At 39.7% G+C, this 19,666-nt stretch overlaps 1 protein-coding gene across 1 annotated transcript; it reads right to left on the bottom strand.

The window, feature by feature from the left end:
* Positions 1-15,847: 15,847 nt before the first annotated feature.
* On the bottom strand, positions 15,848-17,941 carry LOC110909884 (40S ribosomal protein S4). The gene is made up of 5 exons (XM_022154621.2): positions 17,792-17,941; positions 17,145-17,222; positions 16,889-17,069; positions 16,668-16,765; positions 15,848-16,445 (listed from the first exon to the last, which is right to left on the bottom strand). The coding sequence occupies exons 1-5, from the start codon at positions 17,792-17,794 to the stop codon at positions 16,017-16,019; spliced, it is 789 nt and encodes a 262-aa protein (XP_022010313.1). The 5' UTR covers positions 17,795-17,941; the 3' UTR covers positions 15,848-16,016.
* Positions 17,942-19,666: the final 1,725 nt, after the last annotated feature.

Raw genomic sequence — 19,666 nt, 5'->3', positions numbered from 1 at the left:
TGAACCGCACACTCAAGTCGTCTCCCTCATTGGGAGAGATCAGATTGTTGGACGAGTCGACAGTATCAAATATCTGGGCCGCAGCATTCTCTGCGGTACCCTCCTTCTGCACGGTTGACTCAGGTACCACCTTGATGGGAGGTGTCGACGGCACCTCCGTTGCACCCGCACCCGTGTCACGCGGGGGAGACTCCGGAGCATCGAAGATAGAAAAATCTTCATCTTGAGGCTCTGCAAAAAAGTCAAATAGCTATCAAAACTAGTTACACAACAGTTAAGACTAGATAGCCTACACTTACCAACGACAACCGCAGGTTTTTTCTGCGTCGGAGCAGACCTTTTGGTTACTAGTCTCCGACGTTTGGTTTCAACACCACCAGCAGCTTTCTGCTCTGGCCTCCTCTTCTCACCAATCACAGGGGGACCCGCAGCCGTCCCTCCCGCAGCCGCCTCTTCTGCCTGCTTCTTCGCAGCACCAGAACGTGACTCCGCGGCTGTACCCAAACCCTCAAGGGTATCAGATACTATCACATAATCCTTGTGTCGACGAAAAGGGGAATGAGAGATACCTGCTGCCTGCGGCACCAGATGAGGCACAGTAGTGACCTCCTTTATCTTCTTTTGGCGAAAGCGCACGCCCTTCACAGTTTGCCTCTTGGGCACACCTTTCGCTTCAGGGTCCCCCAAGGCCCCAAGATCACCTGCATGGAATCAATACGTCAATAACACAACATGATCAACACAAGTAGCAAAGCTTCGATAGTATACCTTTGCCTACTGGCAACTCAACTGCCAATGCAGCCGCAGTAGGCACCCGGAAGTTACTACGGATGATACTATTGTGATCCTGTTCACCATCCGCACAAACTACGGTCTCAACCGTACCCTCGAAATCCGGAGCAAACATCCTCCATGCGGGAGCATCTTCTGATAGTAGACACAAAAGTCAGTAACGCATGTAAGGATAAAGAACGTAAACAAACAAAAAGTACGTACCACCGCTCTTTTCCCGCACCACGGGTTTCGAGTTCTTGCCCCTCCTCAACATCATACGCAACAGCCATAGTTGCGTGTTAGTCAACTTCACAGACTCAATAGTCTGCAGCTGCGGGAACCACTGCACTGATTTCAAACTGGGCATCGCAATGGTCTCTGCTATGATCGTCTCGGTCACATTCCGAAACGTCATCTCCACAGCAAGGGCAGCAGACTTGAAACAATGGTTAACCGGGCAGGGTTAACACACTGGTCTCGTCAAGAAGGGTTAATCCCTTCCTCTCGGAGATCGCTGGCTGGGTCACCGGTGGATGATCTCCTGCACAAGGAAACAAGCCGTGACTCGTAACAAGGAGGATGGGGTGGGGGTGCTCCTTGTTACCACTCTCCGGCGTGAGAATCAGTAGTTTGCTTGGGAAGCAAAGTAAGATAGTAGTAGTAGTGAGAGAGTTGTGTAGAGATGTACCTCAAACCTGGTTTGGGGTCGGTATTTATAGCCGAGGAGTGAAGGAGGAGATTGATGGATGGGCTGACGACGAGCTGCACCGTTGCAGGTGTGTCAGTCTCGCCGGCCGTGGGGGTTACGCCACGTCAGCCCATTGCTTTAATAGCTCTGACAGGGGACTGTCGCCGGCGCCACTTGCCTCGTGGTGTCAGCCACTTGCATGGCGTGTCAGTCCACTTGTTGGATATGCAGGGTGCGGTGCGAGCCGCATCGCTGCATGCGGTAACGCCTGAAGTTACCGCGTCTCCTACTTGTGATCAAGAAATACGCGAGATGCGGTGTTGGCCGCATCATCGTATGTGGAGACTGTTTGCTCGCTTCCCTTGTCGTGACGAAAATGGTCATATGATGCGGTGCCAGCCGCATCGATATGTTCATCTTCTTTTGTACTTGGGTCAAGCTATTCATCTTCGGACCGAATGGGTTCGAAGTATGTGACCGCATGGGTGCGGTCTGCTTACTGGTAGGGGTTTGTTTGATGCGGGTAATGGTCGTTTCGGGACCATACCCCTTCACTACTCATATATGTTCAGACAACATAATCCAACAACTCCTTACAAACGCTAGCCGCTCCTTTCTCTCACAAGTTGAAGAACACGAGCTCAAGGTTGAAGACGCCAACTATTATGATAATATAATATTCTATATGTTGAACAACTTGCTTGGTTTATATTATTTATTGTTCTATTTACCATTTTTTTGGCAAATAAGGCTCAACAAGCCCAAACCGTAAAACCAAACCGGAACCAAACCGTTATTTACGGTTTGGTTTGGTTCGGTTTAATAATTCTATGGTTTGGTTTTGGTTTACAAAAGTCAAAAACCGTCACTAACGGTTTGGTTCATGGTTTTAGCCAAAAACCGCGAAAACCGGACCGTGAACACCCCTACCTACCAGCAAGCATCACGAACGTTGGCCTGTCAAAATCATCCAGTACTAATATGAATGAGCGTTCTATACGGTTGAGCTATAGTGTTACGCCCGTGGTGCTCTCGCCCGTAACGATGGTGCGGCCGCTGCCTTCTTTTTTTCTTTTGTTTTAGTTTTGATCTGGATGCATTAATTACTTACACAGTTTGTGCCTTTGTGACAGCTACACCACATTTATTTTTTACTTAAGGGTGTAGGGAGTGGTTAAACAGGTGAAAATGGTAAACTTTAAAATGGATCAATCAGAGAGTGTCACGTCAGAGAGGAGAAAAAGTTTAAACTTTGCTGTAAAGTGTTGGCAATGGTTAGACACTTGGTAAAGTGGTAAACTTTTTATAAAAAAAAAAAGAAAAAAGGTTTGATTGGTTAAAAATGGCATGGACCCCACTCCCCCCCACACACACTCTCTCCTTCCCTCATTTCACCGCTTCGGCAATGGCACACCGATTGGGAATGAAACCGTGCGGCAACATTGGTTGGTGGTGGTGTACACCAATCGGCAAACCCTTTGCCGACTCGTTTACCGCACCCATACCGTATCCCCTAACCTATTGTAAATATACTTATAGTGATTGAGTAAAATAACAAACATATGTGATTTATTTCTTTTTGTAAATATTTTATTAACTGAAAAAAAATACTTTTATAAATATTTTATTTTACAATAGCTTTTATACTATTTTTTTCTTTCGTACAATAGTTTAGTTTATTATTTTGTATTAAGTTGTAGTATAAGTTTTTATATATTCTTAGATTTGATTTGGTAATAAAACAGTTTATTTATATATACAGAAAATAAATGTAAAAAGAGATTATAACGTGGAAATAATGTAAGGATTTATATGTAAGTTTGTAAGGTTGGAGAAAACGTTAGTGTTTTTAACATTCAATTCTTAATCTACTTCTACAATGGATTTTTAAATGTTGCTAGAAGACTTTAATTAATAAATAAAAAATCTTGTATTTGTAAACTCATCTTTTGGCGAGGATTTCAACAATCCACTCCAATCCAATCAAATCCAATACCGCCTCAACTCAAACTCAAATTGGAATTGAAAAGTGTTTGTTAGTGAAGGGGTCAAAGTGAAAATATTTGAAACAAGTATGTAGGCCATATGTAACAAGAAAAAACGTAATCTCACCAAATATATGATCAAGTTGAGCAAGTTGCATGACAATATTTTATAATAATACCAATGAGAAAATCATGTGGCACACAAAACACGAGTCGTGTTTGTTCGCGAATCCACCCCTACTTGCCTAAGTTTTATATAATAATAACAATAATATAATATAATATAATCCAAATCAAACCCAATAATTGTACAATGCTTACTTTATAAGTATTCCATTTTGACGTACAAAGTTATGGTTTTTAAAATTCGCATTTAGGAATAGTTGAAATCTGTAAAAGAAGAGATAAGGTGTTTGAGCTTTTTATGGATTAGGGGCAGATCAAAAGCTCAATCGATTACATGGAGTAGCTAGTTGGATTTTAACATGTCATGTTTGGGGTTGTAATGTTTCCTTTTAACTGGTGCATGTAAACTGAATACTTGGTTAAATGTTGTTAGCCTAGTTGTGAAATAAAAGAGTTTGTTGGCCTTTCAAAAAAAAAAAAAAAGGAATAGTTGAAATCTGTAAAAGTATATTAAACAATGTAAGTTTAACTTTTTTGTTTATAGTCATCGATCTTGTGAATAATCTTTTTCAATAGAGGCACCAAATTCATTGGTTAACATTGCGGAAGAAAAAATAATTGTTTTGAGTAATTAGTTTATTTTTATTTAGAGTCGGCTCGTAAGGCTTATCAACCTAGGCTAAGGCCTAGGGCCACCTAAAAACAAAGGCCTCCAATTTTATTTGTTTTCATATATTAGACTTGTGTTTTTTTTTTTTTTCCATTTAAACAACGTTTCTAGGCCAAATATTTAGAATTTTACAGTAGGAGTCCGCATTGTCCACGCACGCAACACATCAACCCTAGTTGGCGTCTTTTGAGTAAGCAATGTGAAATTGATTGCGGATTGAGCGAAATTAGGGCCGATATTAGGAAAAATCGTCGCTTTGGTTATTCGATGTCTCAAATCTCAATCTCAGTTTATTTATACCAATAATAAGGCCCTAACTTTGTAGTTCGCTTAGGGCCTTCAGAAACGTTAGAACGGCTTTTTAGTTATGATGTCCTTTTCGAGCCTCTCCTTAAAACTTATCAATAATGTTCAACCATTATTTTAAACACCACTATTCAACTTCTAAATTGAATCTCTAAAATAACAACAACAAAAGGATTGTGTTATTATTATTAATTTATTATTATAGTTTTCATTCTTTATGTTGTATGAGGTAACTTGTAGATTCCGTTCTTTAACTTTAATCGGTAAAAAAAAAAAAAAAAAAAAAAAGATGTCCCTAAATTTCATATATTGTCACATTTTTCATCATTTACTTTAACTGGTGTTAAGTTTTCTTAAACAGGGACGGACCAACTTTTATAAGGTCAGGGTCATGGGACCCCATTAATTTTTAATTTTTTAGTAGAGGTGATATAATCGACTTTTTAAGTGTAATTATAAGAATAATTTTTTTTTTTTTGAATAGCAACAGGAACTTTATTCAACCTCAAAAACAAAAGAGACCCCCAGCCAGGAACTGGGAAGTCATATTACAAGCAAAAAGTGCACTGCAACTAGCTACATGAGTTTCAACTTAATATTACATTAAAATCCCACCACTCTTGCCTACTAACCCTCTTGAATTTTGATCTCAACTTCACCCCTTGGAAAGTTGCTTCCTTGATTTCTTCTATTGTCGTTTGGATCGCGCCCGATTTGCCTCTAAAGATCTTTTCATTTCTAATTTTCCATATACTCCATATAGTTTGCGTTGCGATGGTGTGTATGGCCTTTTTTATATACCGACTTCTTTGTAAAAACTGCAGCTCCTGCATTAATTCTCTTAAATTACCCGCCGTGAACATGGGTATTTTAACCCAAGATACAATCTTCTCCCATATTTCTTTTGCAAAACTGCACTGCAATAACAAATGAGATACAGTTTCTTCAGCAGCTCCACATAACTTGCAGTTGTAATCGGTTAGAACCATGCCTCTTTCCCTTAATGCCGTTGCGGTTGGTATTCTTCCGTCTACTGCCCGCCATACGAACATCACACTTTTGGCAGTTGCCCATCTGTTCCACACAAATTCATTTGCCTGCTCGTTTAGATTAATCTGTGAAGCTAAAGATTGTCTCACACCTCTTACAGTAAAACCTTCCTGCTCGCTATTCTTCCAGAACCATTCGTCTTCTTTCAGTGATATTGATTGCTGTTGCAACATTGTATTCAAGGCGTTCATCTCTTGAATTTCTGTTTCACAATTCGGTGCCCTCGCCCAACCCCAGTCCCAAATCTTTCCCACGTTATTTACCCGATAGCAATCCTTTACTAGTGCTTTCTTGTTCAGTGCCAATTGATAAAGACCCGGGAATTGAACCAGCAGTGGTTCATTTCCTAACCATGTTTCGACCCAAAACATTGTTTTATCTCCCAACCCGACTTTACTCTTCAGACTTTTCGTGACATCAACATTGTATTTCATGAATTCTTTCCCAATTTCCCCAATGTTTTTCCACACACCCGTTAAAGTCTTTTTTACCGGTATGGATACTATTTTCCTATTACTATGATGTATAGCTTTTATTACTTTCACCCATAGATGATTCGGCTCCATTTTGAATCTCCACCACCACTTTATTAAGAGTGCCATATTAAGGTCCCTGATGTTCCCAATACCAAGCCCTCCAAAGTCTTTGCGTGCTACCACTTTTTCCCATTTAACCCACCGTATTTTATTATTGACGCTACATCCACCCCAAAGGAATTTCCTTCTAATACCTTCCAAAACCTTCAGTACGGCCAATGGACACTTGTAGATCGATAAAAAATAATTGGGTAAGCTACCAAGGACAGATTTTACAAGAATTACCCTCCCCGCAAAAGACAAGTTCTTCGCCTTCCAGTTTGATAATCTTTTATTGAACACATCAATAACCTCTTTCCAATTTGCTATACGATTCATATTTGCGCCCACCTTTAATCCTAGGTAAATAAAGGGAAACTTACCTGCTTTACATTTAAAGACCGATGCCATGTTGTTGACTTCTTCCTCAGTCGTACCGACTCCAAATAACTGACTTTTCTGCAGATTCACTTTCAGTCCCGATATAAGATAGAAAACTCTTAGGATTCTCTTGAGATTTTTTACATTGTTTTCCTCCCAATTGCCCACAAATATTGAGTCGTCCGCAAATAACATATGAGTTAAGTATGGTCCGTCTCCTGGTAATTTTACTCCTGAGAATATATTTGTATTTTTTGCCCTTTCCATCATTATGTGCAATGCTTCCATCGCCACAATGAATAGGAAGGGTGAAAGGGGATCCCCTTGCCTTAGCCCCCTTTTATAGTGAAATTCCCCCGATGGGGAACCATTTACCAGTACCGACCCTCTTCCCGCAAATAAAATCCCCATAACCCAATTCCTCCACTTCGGAGGAAATCCCATATGTGTTAGTATGGAAATTAGGAATTTCCAATTGAGAGTATCGTAAGCCTTTTCTATGTCGGCTTTAAAGACAAAAATACGTTTTTTCATTTTCTTGGCCCAACCCACCACTTCGTTTATTACTAAAGGCCCATCTACAATATTTCTCTCGGACACAAAGGCTGATTGTTCGTTAGAAACAATGCTTTTGATTACGTCTTTTATTCTGTTTGCTAGAACTTTAGATATGATTTTGTTCACCACACCTATCAATGAAATCGGTCTAAAATCTGAAAATGTCATAGGATCCGTTACCTTTGGAATAAGAGCGATGAAAGAGGCACTGCACGTGTGGTGTATTGAACCATGTGTATAGAACTGACTCATGGCCTCCATTACTGATTCTTTTAACTCCTCCCAATAGGTTTTTATCAATTTAAACGTCATACCATCCGGACCCGGAGCTTTGTTTATCCCACATTCCCATATAGCCTTGCGGACTTCCTCGGCCACAAACGGTTGAATCAACCCATCAGCTTGCTCCCTACTTAATCTTTTAAAATCTCCCGCTCCGATCCTGGGTCTCGAGTATACCGGTTCTTTAAACTTTGATTCAAAGGCCATCTGAAACTGTTCTTTTATTTTAATTGGGTCTGTCACCCATTCTCCACTGATCCACAATCCACAGATTTTGTTCCTAGCGATGTGACTGTTGACTATCGCATGGAAATAACTTGTGTTCTCGTCCCCCAGTTCTAGCCAACGTATTCTTGCTTTTTGTTGCATATCCATAGTAGCTGTAATGTGCCACTCCTTTATTGTTTTCTTGCACTCCCTCCACATCGATAATTCTTCATTCGTTAATGACCTATTTTCAACAATATCATCCAGTGCTTTCAGCTTGTTCTGCGCTTCCAACAGAGCCTTTTCGTCTTCTTCTTTTCTGTTCTTTCGCCACTTTTTAAGTTCATCCTTGATTGCTTTTAGTTTCATCGCTATCACCTCGTCTTTGAATCTCGATTCACATGTTTCCATTAGACCTTTCCTCACCGCATCATCAAATCCGGATAGAGAAAACCAACTATTGAACAATCTAAAAGGGGATGGGCCAAAACTGTTGTTAACCGTGGTCAAAATTAACGGACTGTGGTCTGAGATTTCCCTATTTAGTGCAAGTAAAGATGCGTTCGGCCATTTTCCCATAAAATTCTCACATACCAAAACCCGATCAATCTTACTTAGATTCGATCCGTCACCAGATAAGAAGGTGAAGTTCTTACCTCCCATATTATATTCTTGGAACCCCCCACTGTTTATAAAATTATTGAAACAGAAAGCTCCATTTACATCAAACTGTGAATTGCACCTATCTTCGGGAAATCTTACCTCGTTAAAGTCGCCAATCAGTATCCAATGCCCACTTATAGAGTTTTTTGCCATCAGCAACTCTTCCCACATCTTTTTCCTGTTTGCTAAGATCGTAGACCCGTACACGTTAACGATTACTATCTCAATTTCGTCACCAACCAAACGACCTTTTATTAAGAGAAAGTTCTGATTTTTTACTTCAAGTTCTTTTTTAAACACACCTGGGTTCCACATAGAGAGTAGGCCACCTGATCTTCCGTCTGCATCTACCTTTGAGAATTCGAACTCAGAATTATCCCAAAATTTCCTGATCTTGTTCACCGGTAAGTCTCTGAACTGTGTTTCCTGTAAGGCTATAAAAGACAGATTAAATCTCGCTAGCAAACTTCTGACACCCGCTGCTTTTCCTTCTCCCCCCGCACCTTTGATGTTCAGAGATCCAAAATTCATTGGAACCTTACATCCGCCTGGTCTTCAACAACTGTTTCCTTGACAAGAGATTCCTTCTGTGATAAATCTACTCCTAGTTTCAAACCCACTTCATGTGTTGCTCTGATTTCCATGTCTACTTCCGCTTCGTTCAAGTTGTTTCCGATAATTTCTTTTTGAGTCTCGGATATTAACGATTCACTCCTGGCATCATCGGCATTTGATTCCTCTTCCCACTCTGTATTGTAATCATCCTCTATCCCTTCCCCTGATTGATTGAAATTGTTGATGTCTTCCTCCAAGATTCTTATCTTCACTTTGCCCCTTTTCCTATTTACTTTCCCTTTTTTGTGCAGAGATCTCTTTTTAGGTCGTAATCTAGATTCGTCAGATAATTCAACATTTAAGTCTGGTATTTTCCCTTTACTAACTACTACATTGGGCTTCAAACTTAGAGAACGGGCTTCCGCTAGGCTATTTCTTTTCCTCTTTTTATGGGCTGATTTTGAGGGCCCAATATTCCTATCCTCTTTGTGATTGGGCTGCCCATTATTTAACTCTATTGTGGCCCCACCAATAATCAATGACTGAGGACTATTTTGTGACTCTTCAGCTCCAACTTTTTCTAGGGGACTGAGCGTTGATTCCATAATTCCAATACCTGCATTTACTTCTCTGTCATGCGACGCCTCGGTTCTCACATCTACTGCCGACTTCTCGTTTCTTGCTACCTCGTTGCTCGAAGCGTCCTTACCCACCATTGCCGGCGCAAATTCCGGCATCGATTGCCCGTCATTCCATGCCGCCTCTTCGTTTCCGACATCCAATTTTTCGTTTGCCGACAGTGTGTTCACCGGTTGTTCCTTGCTTGGTACCGGATTTTGCTCTTCATCACGTATCTCCTCAGTGTCCATGTCTTCCACCTGGGGGTTTTCTACTCTTTTGATTGGTGAGACTCCACCCTCTTGACCCGATTTCTCCGACTGGGACTTCTCCTCTGTATTATTTTTCGGTTCGACATACGTCTGAGCCCTTGATTGTTTCTTCACAAATTCCAGTTCATTGACAAATTCTGGCACCCAGGATTGAAGGATCTCCGATACCCAGACCTCATGCAGTAGGTTTTTCCACCTTATTGTAATTTTCTCGTTGATTATAGTGCCGTCCTTTACGATGACACCAACCATATCTTCGTTGAAACATAGGTCATCCTCATCTGCTTCAGACTTTTTTACTATTCTTCCGTATTTTTCCCCTATGCAATCAAAGACTGCATTTATCCATAACTGTAAAGGGACTCCCCTGATTCTTAGCCATGCAATTCTTTCAAAAGGTATATTTTCTCCATTCCAAATTTCCAAACTACTGAACCATGCATTCCATACTTCCTTTTCGTTCAACATCTCGTTCGAAAAGGTGTTCAAAAAACTCGTGGCTCGCAGCTCGCTCGAAACTCGTTCGAAAAAAGCTCGGCTCCAAATTGACTCGGTTGTAAACGAGCCAGCTCGGCTCGGCTCGGTTTATAAACGAGCCGAGCTCGAGCTTGGCCTGGTTCGGCTCGTGAGCTCGTGAGCTGGCTCGATAAGGTTTACATCCTTCATTTTTTTTTGTCCCACATCACTTAGAATACAAAAACTAAGGGAGTATCTCCCCTATAAAAGAAGGTAAAGACAATGTACAAAGTGAATTAACTATTTATACTTGCATATTTAGTCATACGGTTAAATTAAATGACAATTGTGGCCCTTAGTCTATGAAGAAATTCATTTTTAAGAGCTTTTTAATTAGTAAAATTTGCAGTTCTTTGTTAGTTCGAGCTAGATCGAGCCGAGCTGAGCTAGCTCGAATTCTAATCGAGTCGAGCTCGAGCCTCAAATCTCTGCTCGTTTTGAAATTCAAGCTCGAGCTGGGTCTAGCTCGGCTCGTTTACAGCCCTAATCCAAGGTTGTTGTAGTGGTAAACCTTTTTCTCTTGGTTCTACATTGGAAAGGTCACCGGTTCGACTCCTTTTCAAGAACATTTTTTTAGCTTTAAAAAAAAAACTAATCATAGGATTTTTGTGTGGTTTCTATTCATCATACATTTTTTTTTATTTATTGTGTTTCCAACCTAACGATTTTTGTGTGGTTTCCAATCATCTAACGTTTAGTTGTAAAATAATCATGGATCCGTTCTCTTTGTAGAGTGAAATGAAGAAATGGGAGTAGATTGATCACTTATCACTTTACCAGATGATGAGGATGAAAATGAAAGACAAAAATAATATAATATAGATTAAGTTTTTTTTTTTTTTTTTGAAAGGCAAGCAGCAAGAGAATAATATAAAAATGAAATGACCAAACCTAGCAAGATGCTAGGAAAGGCCCAGTACAGTACAGGAACAAGGAAGAAAAAATGCAAAGTATACAGCAGACTACAAACATGACAGAGGGTCAATAATCCAAATATTCCAGTCGATGTCCCTATGACTAGACCTGTTTATTATCCAACCGTAAAGCCCCGTCTTGATATCTTCCAGCGACTCCTGCGTTGACGTCCTAGCACTTTTGAAAACTCTTGCGTTTCTGCCTTTCCATATAAACCAGAACGTAGTGTATAGAATAGACAACAACAAATCTCTTTTCCGACTCGAATCCATCTCCGCTGCCACATCCATAAGCTGATCCAATTCGTCCCAGCCCGTTAAATCCACTCCGACCCACATCGAAACCTTTCTCCAAATATCTTTAGCGAAGCTACAGTTCAGAAAAACGTGAGACACAGATTCGGCAACACCGTGACACGCTTTACAGTTGTAAGAGTCCAGGATAACTCCTCTCGAACTCAGGTTGAAGCTAACCGGGATTTTATTTTGCAGCAGTTTCCAAACGAAACCATTCTCACTTTAATCGGTAACCAAGATTGCCACACCAAAAAGGAGTCCCCCGGCCCGAACCTCTGCTCTGCCAAAACTGCCCTCGCCGACTCGACTGAGAAGACCCCATCAGATTTCCCAACCCAGACCCAGCCGTCCGAGTTCTTATGAAAGCTGTAAGAAGTAACCAAATGAGTGATATCCTCTACCTCGCCACATTCTGAACCCGTAAGAGCTGACCTCCTCCATTTCCACTCAAAAAAAAGAGCCCCATCCTCCCCATGCCTCACCCTGTCTTGCACCAAGCACTCCTTATCTACCTCCAACTCGAACAACAACGGGAAGTAGAGCTTTAAAGGTGACAAGCCAAACCACGCGTCTTTCCAGAATCGAGTTTTGTCACCCCTCCCCACTGCTCTTCTGAACAAGGCATTACATTGCAGCCCCAAACCCCGTAGGTCCTTATCAATCTTCGCGATATTGGCCCATGGACCCGAAGCGGTTTTGTTGGCCAGGATATCACTCGACCCTGACCTTTTTTTGTGTATTGCCGAAACGCTTTGCACCCACAGAGCCCCTTCTTCTGACTTCCATCTCCACCACCATTTGAGTAGTAAAGCCAAGTTCATAACATCCAATCCACCCACTCCCAACCCCCCTAGATTTTTCGGTTTAAGAACAGCATCCCACGCCGCCCAACAAATTTTGTTTTTGCCTCCCACACTACCCCAAAGAAAATTCCTCCTCGCTCTTTCCAAAGCCCCTATCACCCCTTTAGGAGCTCTAAACATCGAAAGACAATAAAGTGGTATGCTTCCAAGAACCGACTTAACGAGAGTAAGTCTTCCCCCGAAAGATAAGACTTTTGCCTTCCAAGAGTTAAGTCTTCCGTTTACCTTGTCTATGATGGTCCTCCAATGCTTTGACAACCCCATGTTAGCCCCAATAGGCAACCCTAGGAATTGAAAAGGAAGACACGCCGCCTCACACCTAAGAATCGATGCCAAGTAAGTAACATCCGCATTATCCACCCCGACCCCATACACTTTGCTCTTATGAAAGTTCACTTTTAAGCCAGATGCAAGAAAAAAACATCGCAGGATTCTCGCAAGATTTACCAAGTCTCCTTCCTCCCATTCGCTCACAAACAACACATCATCCGCATAAATAACATGTGAAATATTCGGCCTGCCATTAGGTAGATTTATGCCATTAAACACTTGATTGGTAACCGCTTTCCTCATAGCAACACTCAGACCTTCCATCACTAGAATGAATAAAAAAGGAGACAACGGGTCTCCTTGTTTCACCCCCCTCCTATATCGGAACTCCAAAGTTGGAGATCCGTTAACCAACACCGAAGCTTTACCCGAGTGCAACCCACTCATAACCCACATTCGCCATTTATTGCCGAAGCCCATGTGACTCATCACTTCATCCAAAAATGACCAATCAACTGAGTCGAAAGCTTTGTCAAAATCTACTTTAAAAAGTAGACATTTCTTTTTTCTCTTTTTAACCCACGACACTAACTCGTTAACCACCAAGTGCCCGTCCAAAATATGTCTGCCTTTTATATAGGCCGATTGCTCAACCCCCACAATTTTGTGAATCACTTTTTTTATCCTCAAAGCTAAAAGTTTCGACACCACCTTCGACATACAACCCACAAGGTTTATCGGTCTATAATCATTTAAGACCATGGGATTTTTTACCTTCGGAATAAGAGAGATGAAGGACGAGTTGCAACCGGTTTCAAGATAACCACGACTATGAAACTCAGTCACGAACTCTAAAAAATCCCCCTTGATAATCTCCCAAAAATTCTGAATGAATCTGAAGGTAAAACCATCCGGGCCCGGCGACTTATTTCCCCCACAACTCCAAACCGCGGCTTTGACTTCTTCCATCGAGAAGGCTCTTTCAAGCCAAGCTGAGTCTTCGGCCGATAATTTAGAGAAACCCTCCGCAGCCATATTCAGTCGATTACCCACCTGTTTGTCAAATTTTGTTGCAAAGAAATTGAAAACCTCGTTGCCCACCATGGTTGGATCATCCACCCATAAGCCATTTAAAGATAAACCGTGAATTCTAGACGCGTTCTTTTTGTTATTAATGTAGGCATGGAAAAAGGCACTGTTTTCGTCGCCTTCAATGTCCCATCTCACCTTCGCCTTTTGCACTAAATCAGCCCGTCTTCTAGAATCAAGAATCTTCAGAAGTGCCTTAGAGTTAACCCGGTCGACCAAATCTTCCTCGGTAAGCCCAACTGATTCAGCTTTTGTTTCGAGCTCATCCACCACTCTAACCAAAATCTCCCTATCCACATCTTCTTTTGATTTACCCGACTTTCTCCACTTCTTAATCCCTTCTTTTAGAGCTTTCAACTTCCTCATCAGAGAAAGTTCTTTAGAGCCAAAAGTAACGACATTATGCCAAGAATTCTCCACTGCCTCTTCAATGCCCTGGCAAGAGATCCAAGAATTGAAAAATTTAAAAGGAACAGGCCCCCAATTAACCTCCTTACCGCAACACAGGATTGGGCAGTGGTCCGAATATCTTCTAGGCAGAGCCGTTGCGGAAGCATAAGGCCAGAGATTAAAAAAATTGTTGCACACTAGAACCCGATCAAGTAAGGGGAAATACTATAAAAATAATATGGGGAAATACTATAAAAATAATATGTTGGACTCAGTTGACAGAAAGGTGGATGCTGTGCTACTCAAAGAAATTGAGAGACGGATTATATTATGATTTATGATTCATTGCAACTTGCAAGTGGGCTTGCTTAATGGGCTGATATAGTGATATGGACCAACCGAGAAGCAAAAAAACAAGTTTGCTCCTTATGGTTTGATCACTGTAATGGTTTTGCCTCAATTATTTGAAAACGGCAATTTTCCTCCTTGATGTTTTGATCTTGTCGCCAGTTTGCTTCCCGGCTTTAACTCCATCTGTATTGTATGTTAACTGGAATGGTATTTTGGTAATTTTAAGTATAACGTAAAGGTACTTGGATCTTGTATGTTAACTTGAAATTGGTCATCAATATGGATGGAATTAGAGTCGGGGAGCAAACTGGTGACAAGATCGGAACATTAAGGAGGAAAATGGTCATTTTTTAATGACTGGGGCAAAACATTAAAGTGACCAAACCACAGGGAGTAAAACGGAAGTTAACTCTATTTTCTTTTTATATGACGATTAATTTTGGTTTCGTAAGTTTTTAGTGTCATGTTTTGTTTTGATTGATTTAGCCACCATATCCGTTTAAACCAGTTTTGATTCCATCATTTGGGTTAGTTTATTGGTTATGATTCGCAAACTTCTATGAAACAATATTTTAAACCTAGATCTAATCCGAAAATATATTAGATTAGTTATTAACATAATTAGTTTGTTAATGAACTTTTGTTTTTTTTTTATAAAGGAAACAAATAATGGTTTATCTTTGTCTATGAATTTAAACTCATTATAGAATCTTACATTGTAGTTAAACATTTAGAACGAGGTGGGTGTTCAATTATAGTGTTACTTCTATCGTCACAACCCATAAACTAAGGTCAAAACGGCTCGAACTTCTTAATACAAATCATTAGACATTTAGATGAAGTGGACATCAAAATGGCTCGATGTTTACTATTAATACAAATCATTAACTAAAAGATCATTGCTTCGTAAATGTTTATAATTGTAAGCCGATTCAAATAAAGAGATTACCTTTGTGTTGAAACTGTTATTTTTTATAATATATGATATATTCCTTTACAATTTAATTATTAACCAGTACTTTTTTTATAATCAAAACCTCAAATTATACTTTATTTCAGTACCAATCGCATGTGCACATAAAACGTTTTTATGTAGTACAGTTAACGTACAAACTGGCTTAATGTACATTGCGTACCCGATTGTTTTCCAACGTGGGATTTTATGTTTCAAACATGTGATTTGTGATTTAAAAACCCCCATGCGATTTGTATATACACCCATGCGATCTCACCCATATACACAACATGCATTAATATGCATCTTTAAGTAGACAAACCCTACTATTCAGAAAACAGCAGGCATTTTTCTCTTGTTTAACAAAAAATCTACTAAAGTGGCAAAACTGGCAAGAAATGCAGCATGATATATTGCATACTAAAGTTAGAAAATCACAAAATGTAGTCCAAATTTACTTTTAAAAACTGTGTAATAAAAAAGGATGCTGAAGGTAAAAAAACATCAATGATGTTCTCCATTTTATAACAAAACTTAACCAACAAAATTCAATAGTATAACATAACTGATAATAGTCTAAACATAAAGCAAGAAAAAAATAACATTCCAACAAACTTGAAATAAAAAACAAGACACCATAACCCCTATAACCAAACACGATCTAAGCGGCTTCTTGAGCAGCCTGCCTCTTTCTAGCCTCTTCGATGATGGTTAGCTTGATACCCTTACCCTTAGGTAAGGAAACCCACGGTTTTGAACCCTTTCCAAGGGTAAAAACATTACCCAAACGGGTCGCAAACTCATGGCCGGTTGCATCTTGAATGTGAACAGTTTCGAAGCTGCCCTTATGTTTTTCCCGGTTCTTAAGGATTCCAACCCGGCCAGTGTTTCTTCCACCAGTTACCATAACAACATTACCAACATCAAATTTGATGAAATCAACAATCTTGTTTGATTCTAGATCAAGCTTGATGGTGTCATTAGCTTTGATGAGTGGGTCGGGGTAACGAATGGTTCGACCATCATAGGTGTTGATGTATGGAATTCCCTTTGAACCAAACTGAACTGAACGAACCTTGCACAATTTAAACTACACAAGACAATTCTTAGATCAACAATTGTCATCGTGAAATAACAGAGTTAAAAGAGTAAATGTGACATTTTTAATACATTTACTTATACATGAAAATCAAAATGGTTCTATCTTATTGTTTTTTTTTTCCAATAAGATTTACCATAACATGCTTTAGTTCTCGGTTGATCAACTTCAATAATAAAGCAACTAAAAAATAGTTGAATGAAGTTAACAAACCTTTGACTCCTCGTCTCTGATTGAGTGCAGTCTAAATCTACCCTTTGTGTCATAAAGAAGACGGAAGCTTTCATTGGTCTTGGGAATAGAAACAACATCTGTTCAAACAAAAATCACTAGCATAAAGTGAACAAACTAGGGTACAAAAAAGCTTCCATTATAAATATGTGTTCATATAAAAACGACAGCAGAAGCATAAATATTGTCAAATATCCCCATACCCATGAAACCAGCAGGGTACGTCTTGTCAGTCCTGACCTTGTTGTCAACAAGAACATGTCGTTGCATCAAAATAGATTGAACCTCACGGTAAGTCAAGGCATACTTCAACCGGTTCCTCAGTATGAGGATCAACGGCAAGCATTCCCTAGATTTATGCGGCCCAGATGATGGCTTAGGAGCCTGTTAAACAAAAATTGATAATCAGACAAGTCACAACTATAAGAAAAAAACTTGATATACAAAAGTCCGACTTACGAAAGCGCCACCAAGTTTGTCAAGCATCCAATGCTTGGGAGCATTGAGCCTCTTCATATGCTTCTTTAGTCCTCTAGCCTTCAATAAAGAAGAAATTTTGTTAGCTAAATCAACAAACAAAACTAAAATAATCTTAACTAACAGTTATTTGCTACACATGTTATGTATTTTAAGCTGTAAAATGCTATAGTAACCAAAAACTGAAAGAAATTTTTATGTTTATTGCTCTTTAAATCATCAATGTCAGTTACAAACAAACTCAAAGTTTTCTAACCAGACAACACAAATCAAGTGAAACCCTAAGTAAAACAAACCAAAAGGTAGAATCAATAGTTTTACAATATCAGTTACATTTTCCTCAAACAACATGAGCTGGATAACAAAAAATCGTTTCACAGAAGCAACAATATGATATACAAAAACAGCTACGTAAATGAAAGCAATTTCATCATCATTATAAGACTCAAATCAATTCGTAAACAACGAAGATAATCTAATGGGGGAAACTAAACTATAGAAACAGATCGGAATCAAACACTGACTAAATAACTAACGCATGAAGAAATGTACCAAAATTACAATAAACCTAACATTCAAATTAAATGTCGATACGAGATAGAATTGACGGAATGAAACGGAATTGGTACCATGTTTGAGAATCGCCGGCGGGAGATCTAAATCTCCGGTGAAATTATTCTACCCTTCTACGCAGACTCACTGCCGCAACCCCCTGCTTTCCGTCTGATAAACCCTAGATTGATTGATTGGGTGTTTTTAAACCTATTGATGATTCATTTGGTGGGTTTCTAGTTGGGCTGCCGGGTAACCAAACTTGGGCTAGGTTTTTATGGATCCCAGCCCAGATGTATTGTTATGATATGGGCCTAATTTATGGTGTTCGACCTATGACCAATATGTTTGGTATCGGGGTAATGGAATGAAAGAGGTAATGAAATTGATCATTATCATTCTATGTCTTGTTTGGTTACCATGTGAGATTAATTTTTGTTGTTTGGCAGGCAAGAAAAGACGAAGGAATAAAATCGGTGGTGAATGGTGGTGGTCAGTGGTTGTCGGTGATGGTGGGTGGTGATAGGTGGCAGTTGTAATGGCGGTGGCGGTGGTGGGTGACGACAGTGGCGATGGTGGTGGTGACGGTGGTCGGAGGTCGTAGCAGTGGCGGTTGACAACGGAGAGCGACGATGGTGGGTGGCGGCGACAAAGGTGGGTGGCGATGGGCGGTGGTAGGTGGTGGGTGGCGGCGGAGGTGGGTGGCGGTGGTGGTGGCGGTCAGAGGTGGTAGTGATGGGTGACGGCGGTGGCGGTGGTGGCGACGGTGGTAGGTTGTGGTGTCATTAATGAATGGTGGAAGAGGGAATGGAATGGAAAAAAACACGGGGACAGACAAAATGATTTTGCAGTTTTGGAATGCATACTGGAATGGATGATTTTATTTCATCGACCAACCAAACACTCTTTTCTTCATTCCCACACAATGGACCATTTCATTAAATCTCTCATAGTCCTTCTTTAACATGTTTACTTTTTGAAATAAACCATGCTCGCACCAACTATTCAAATATTGAATATAAGAACATATATCACAACGTATTAGTTAGTTTAACAAGTTACATCCTTAAACAACTTCTTTTACACCTTTATATATTGTTAGGATTCTATTATCAATACTTTAACTCGTAATTTACTTTGAGATTAACCAACTGCAAGAAAACAAAGATAAAGAAAACCTAGATCTCTACACAAATCGTGTGTTCACTTTCAGATTAACCTATTTGGTGGTACTACCAATGATTAATTGGATAAGATGTGTAGAACACACAAGAACGAATTTGCGATTGTATGAGAGATTTTGAAACCGTTCTAGACTAGTTCGCATATTTTTAACAAAGAACAAAATTGTTCCTTACATAAGTCGACCAAGAGAAAAGAAAAAAATCCGTCTAAACCTTTGCGTAGAAAAACTACATACATAAATCCCATCCATTAGTTTTATAGTTTTTAGATCCATCTTACAAATAAAGGCCCAATATAAAATAATTAATCACATATTAACCATGCGACAAAGTTAGGCCCAAATGGTGACACATTAACTTAACAACACTCATTAATAAAATCCAAAGTATTAGGCCCAATCATAAATATAAATCCATATATATAGCATTTAATTAATAAAATAATTTAAAAATCAAAACCGATGAATACGCAAAATCTTATTAACATTTTAAAACGAATTAAAATGGATATGCAAATTCAGTTAACAAAAATACATTTATTATAGGGTTCTAGTCCAATGAGGACATAGCATACGCCATACGGTACAAACATAGTAGCATCCAGATTAAGACGACGACGTTTAACTCTTGGAGCTTGAATGTCTTCAAAATCAGTGGATGTAAGGTTGAATGGACGTCTAAAAGCTCTAGGTGTAGTATATTCAAAATGTTGTTTCTTTGCAATCAAAGCCTGCAATTTATAGGACACAATTAGTAACAATTTTGTGG

This window comes from Helianthus annuus, chromosome 15, assembly GCF_002127325.2.
Source record: "Helianthus annuus cultivar XRQ/B chromosome 15, HanXRQr2.0-SUNRISE, whole genome shotgun sequence".
NCBI classification, from domain to species: domain Eukaryota; kingdom Viridiplantae; phylum Streptophyta; class Magnoliopsida; order Asterales; family Asteraceae; genus Helianthus; species Helianthus annuus.
The sequence above is the reverse complement of the archived record's forward strand: the minus strand, read 5'-3'. Positions and strand labels throughout refer to the sequence as shown.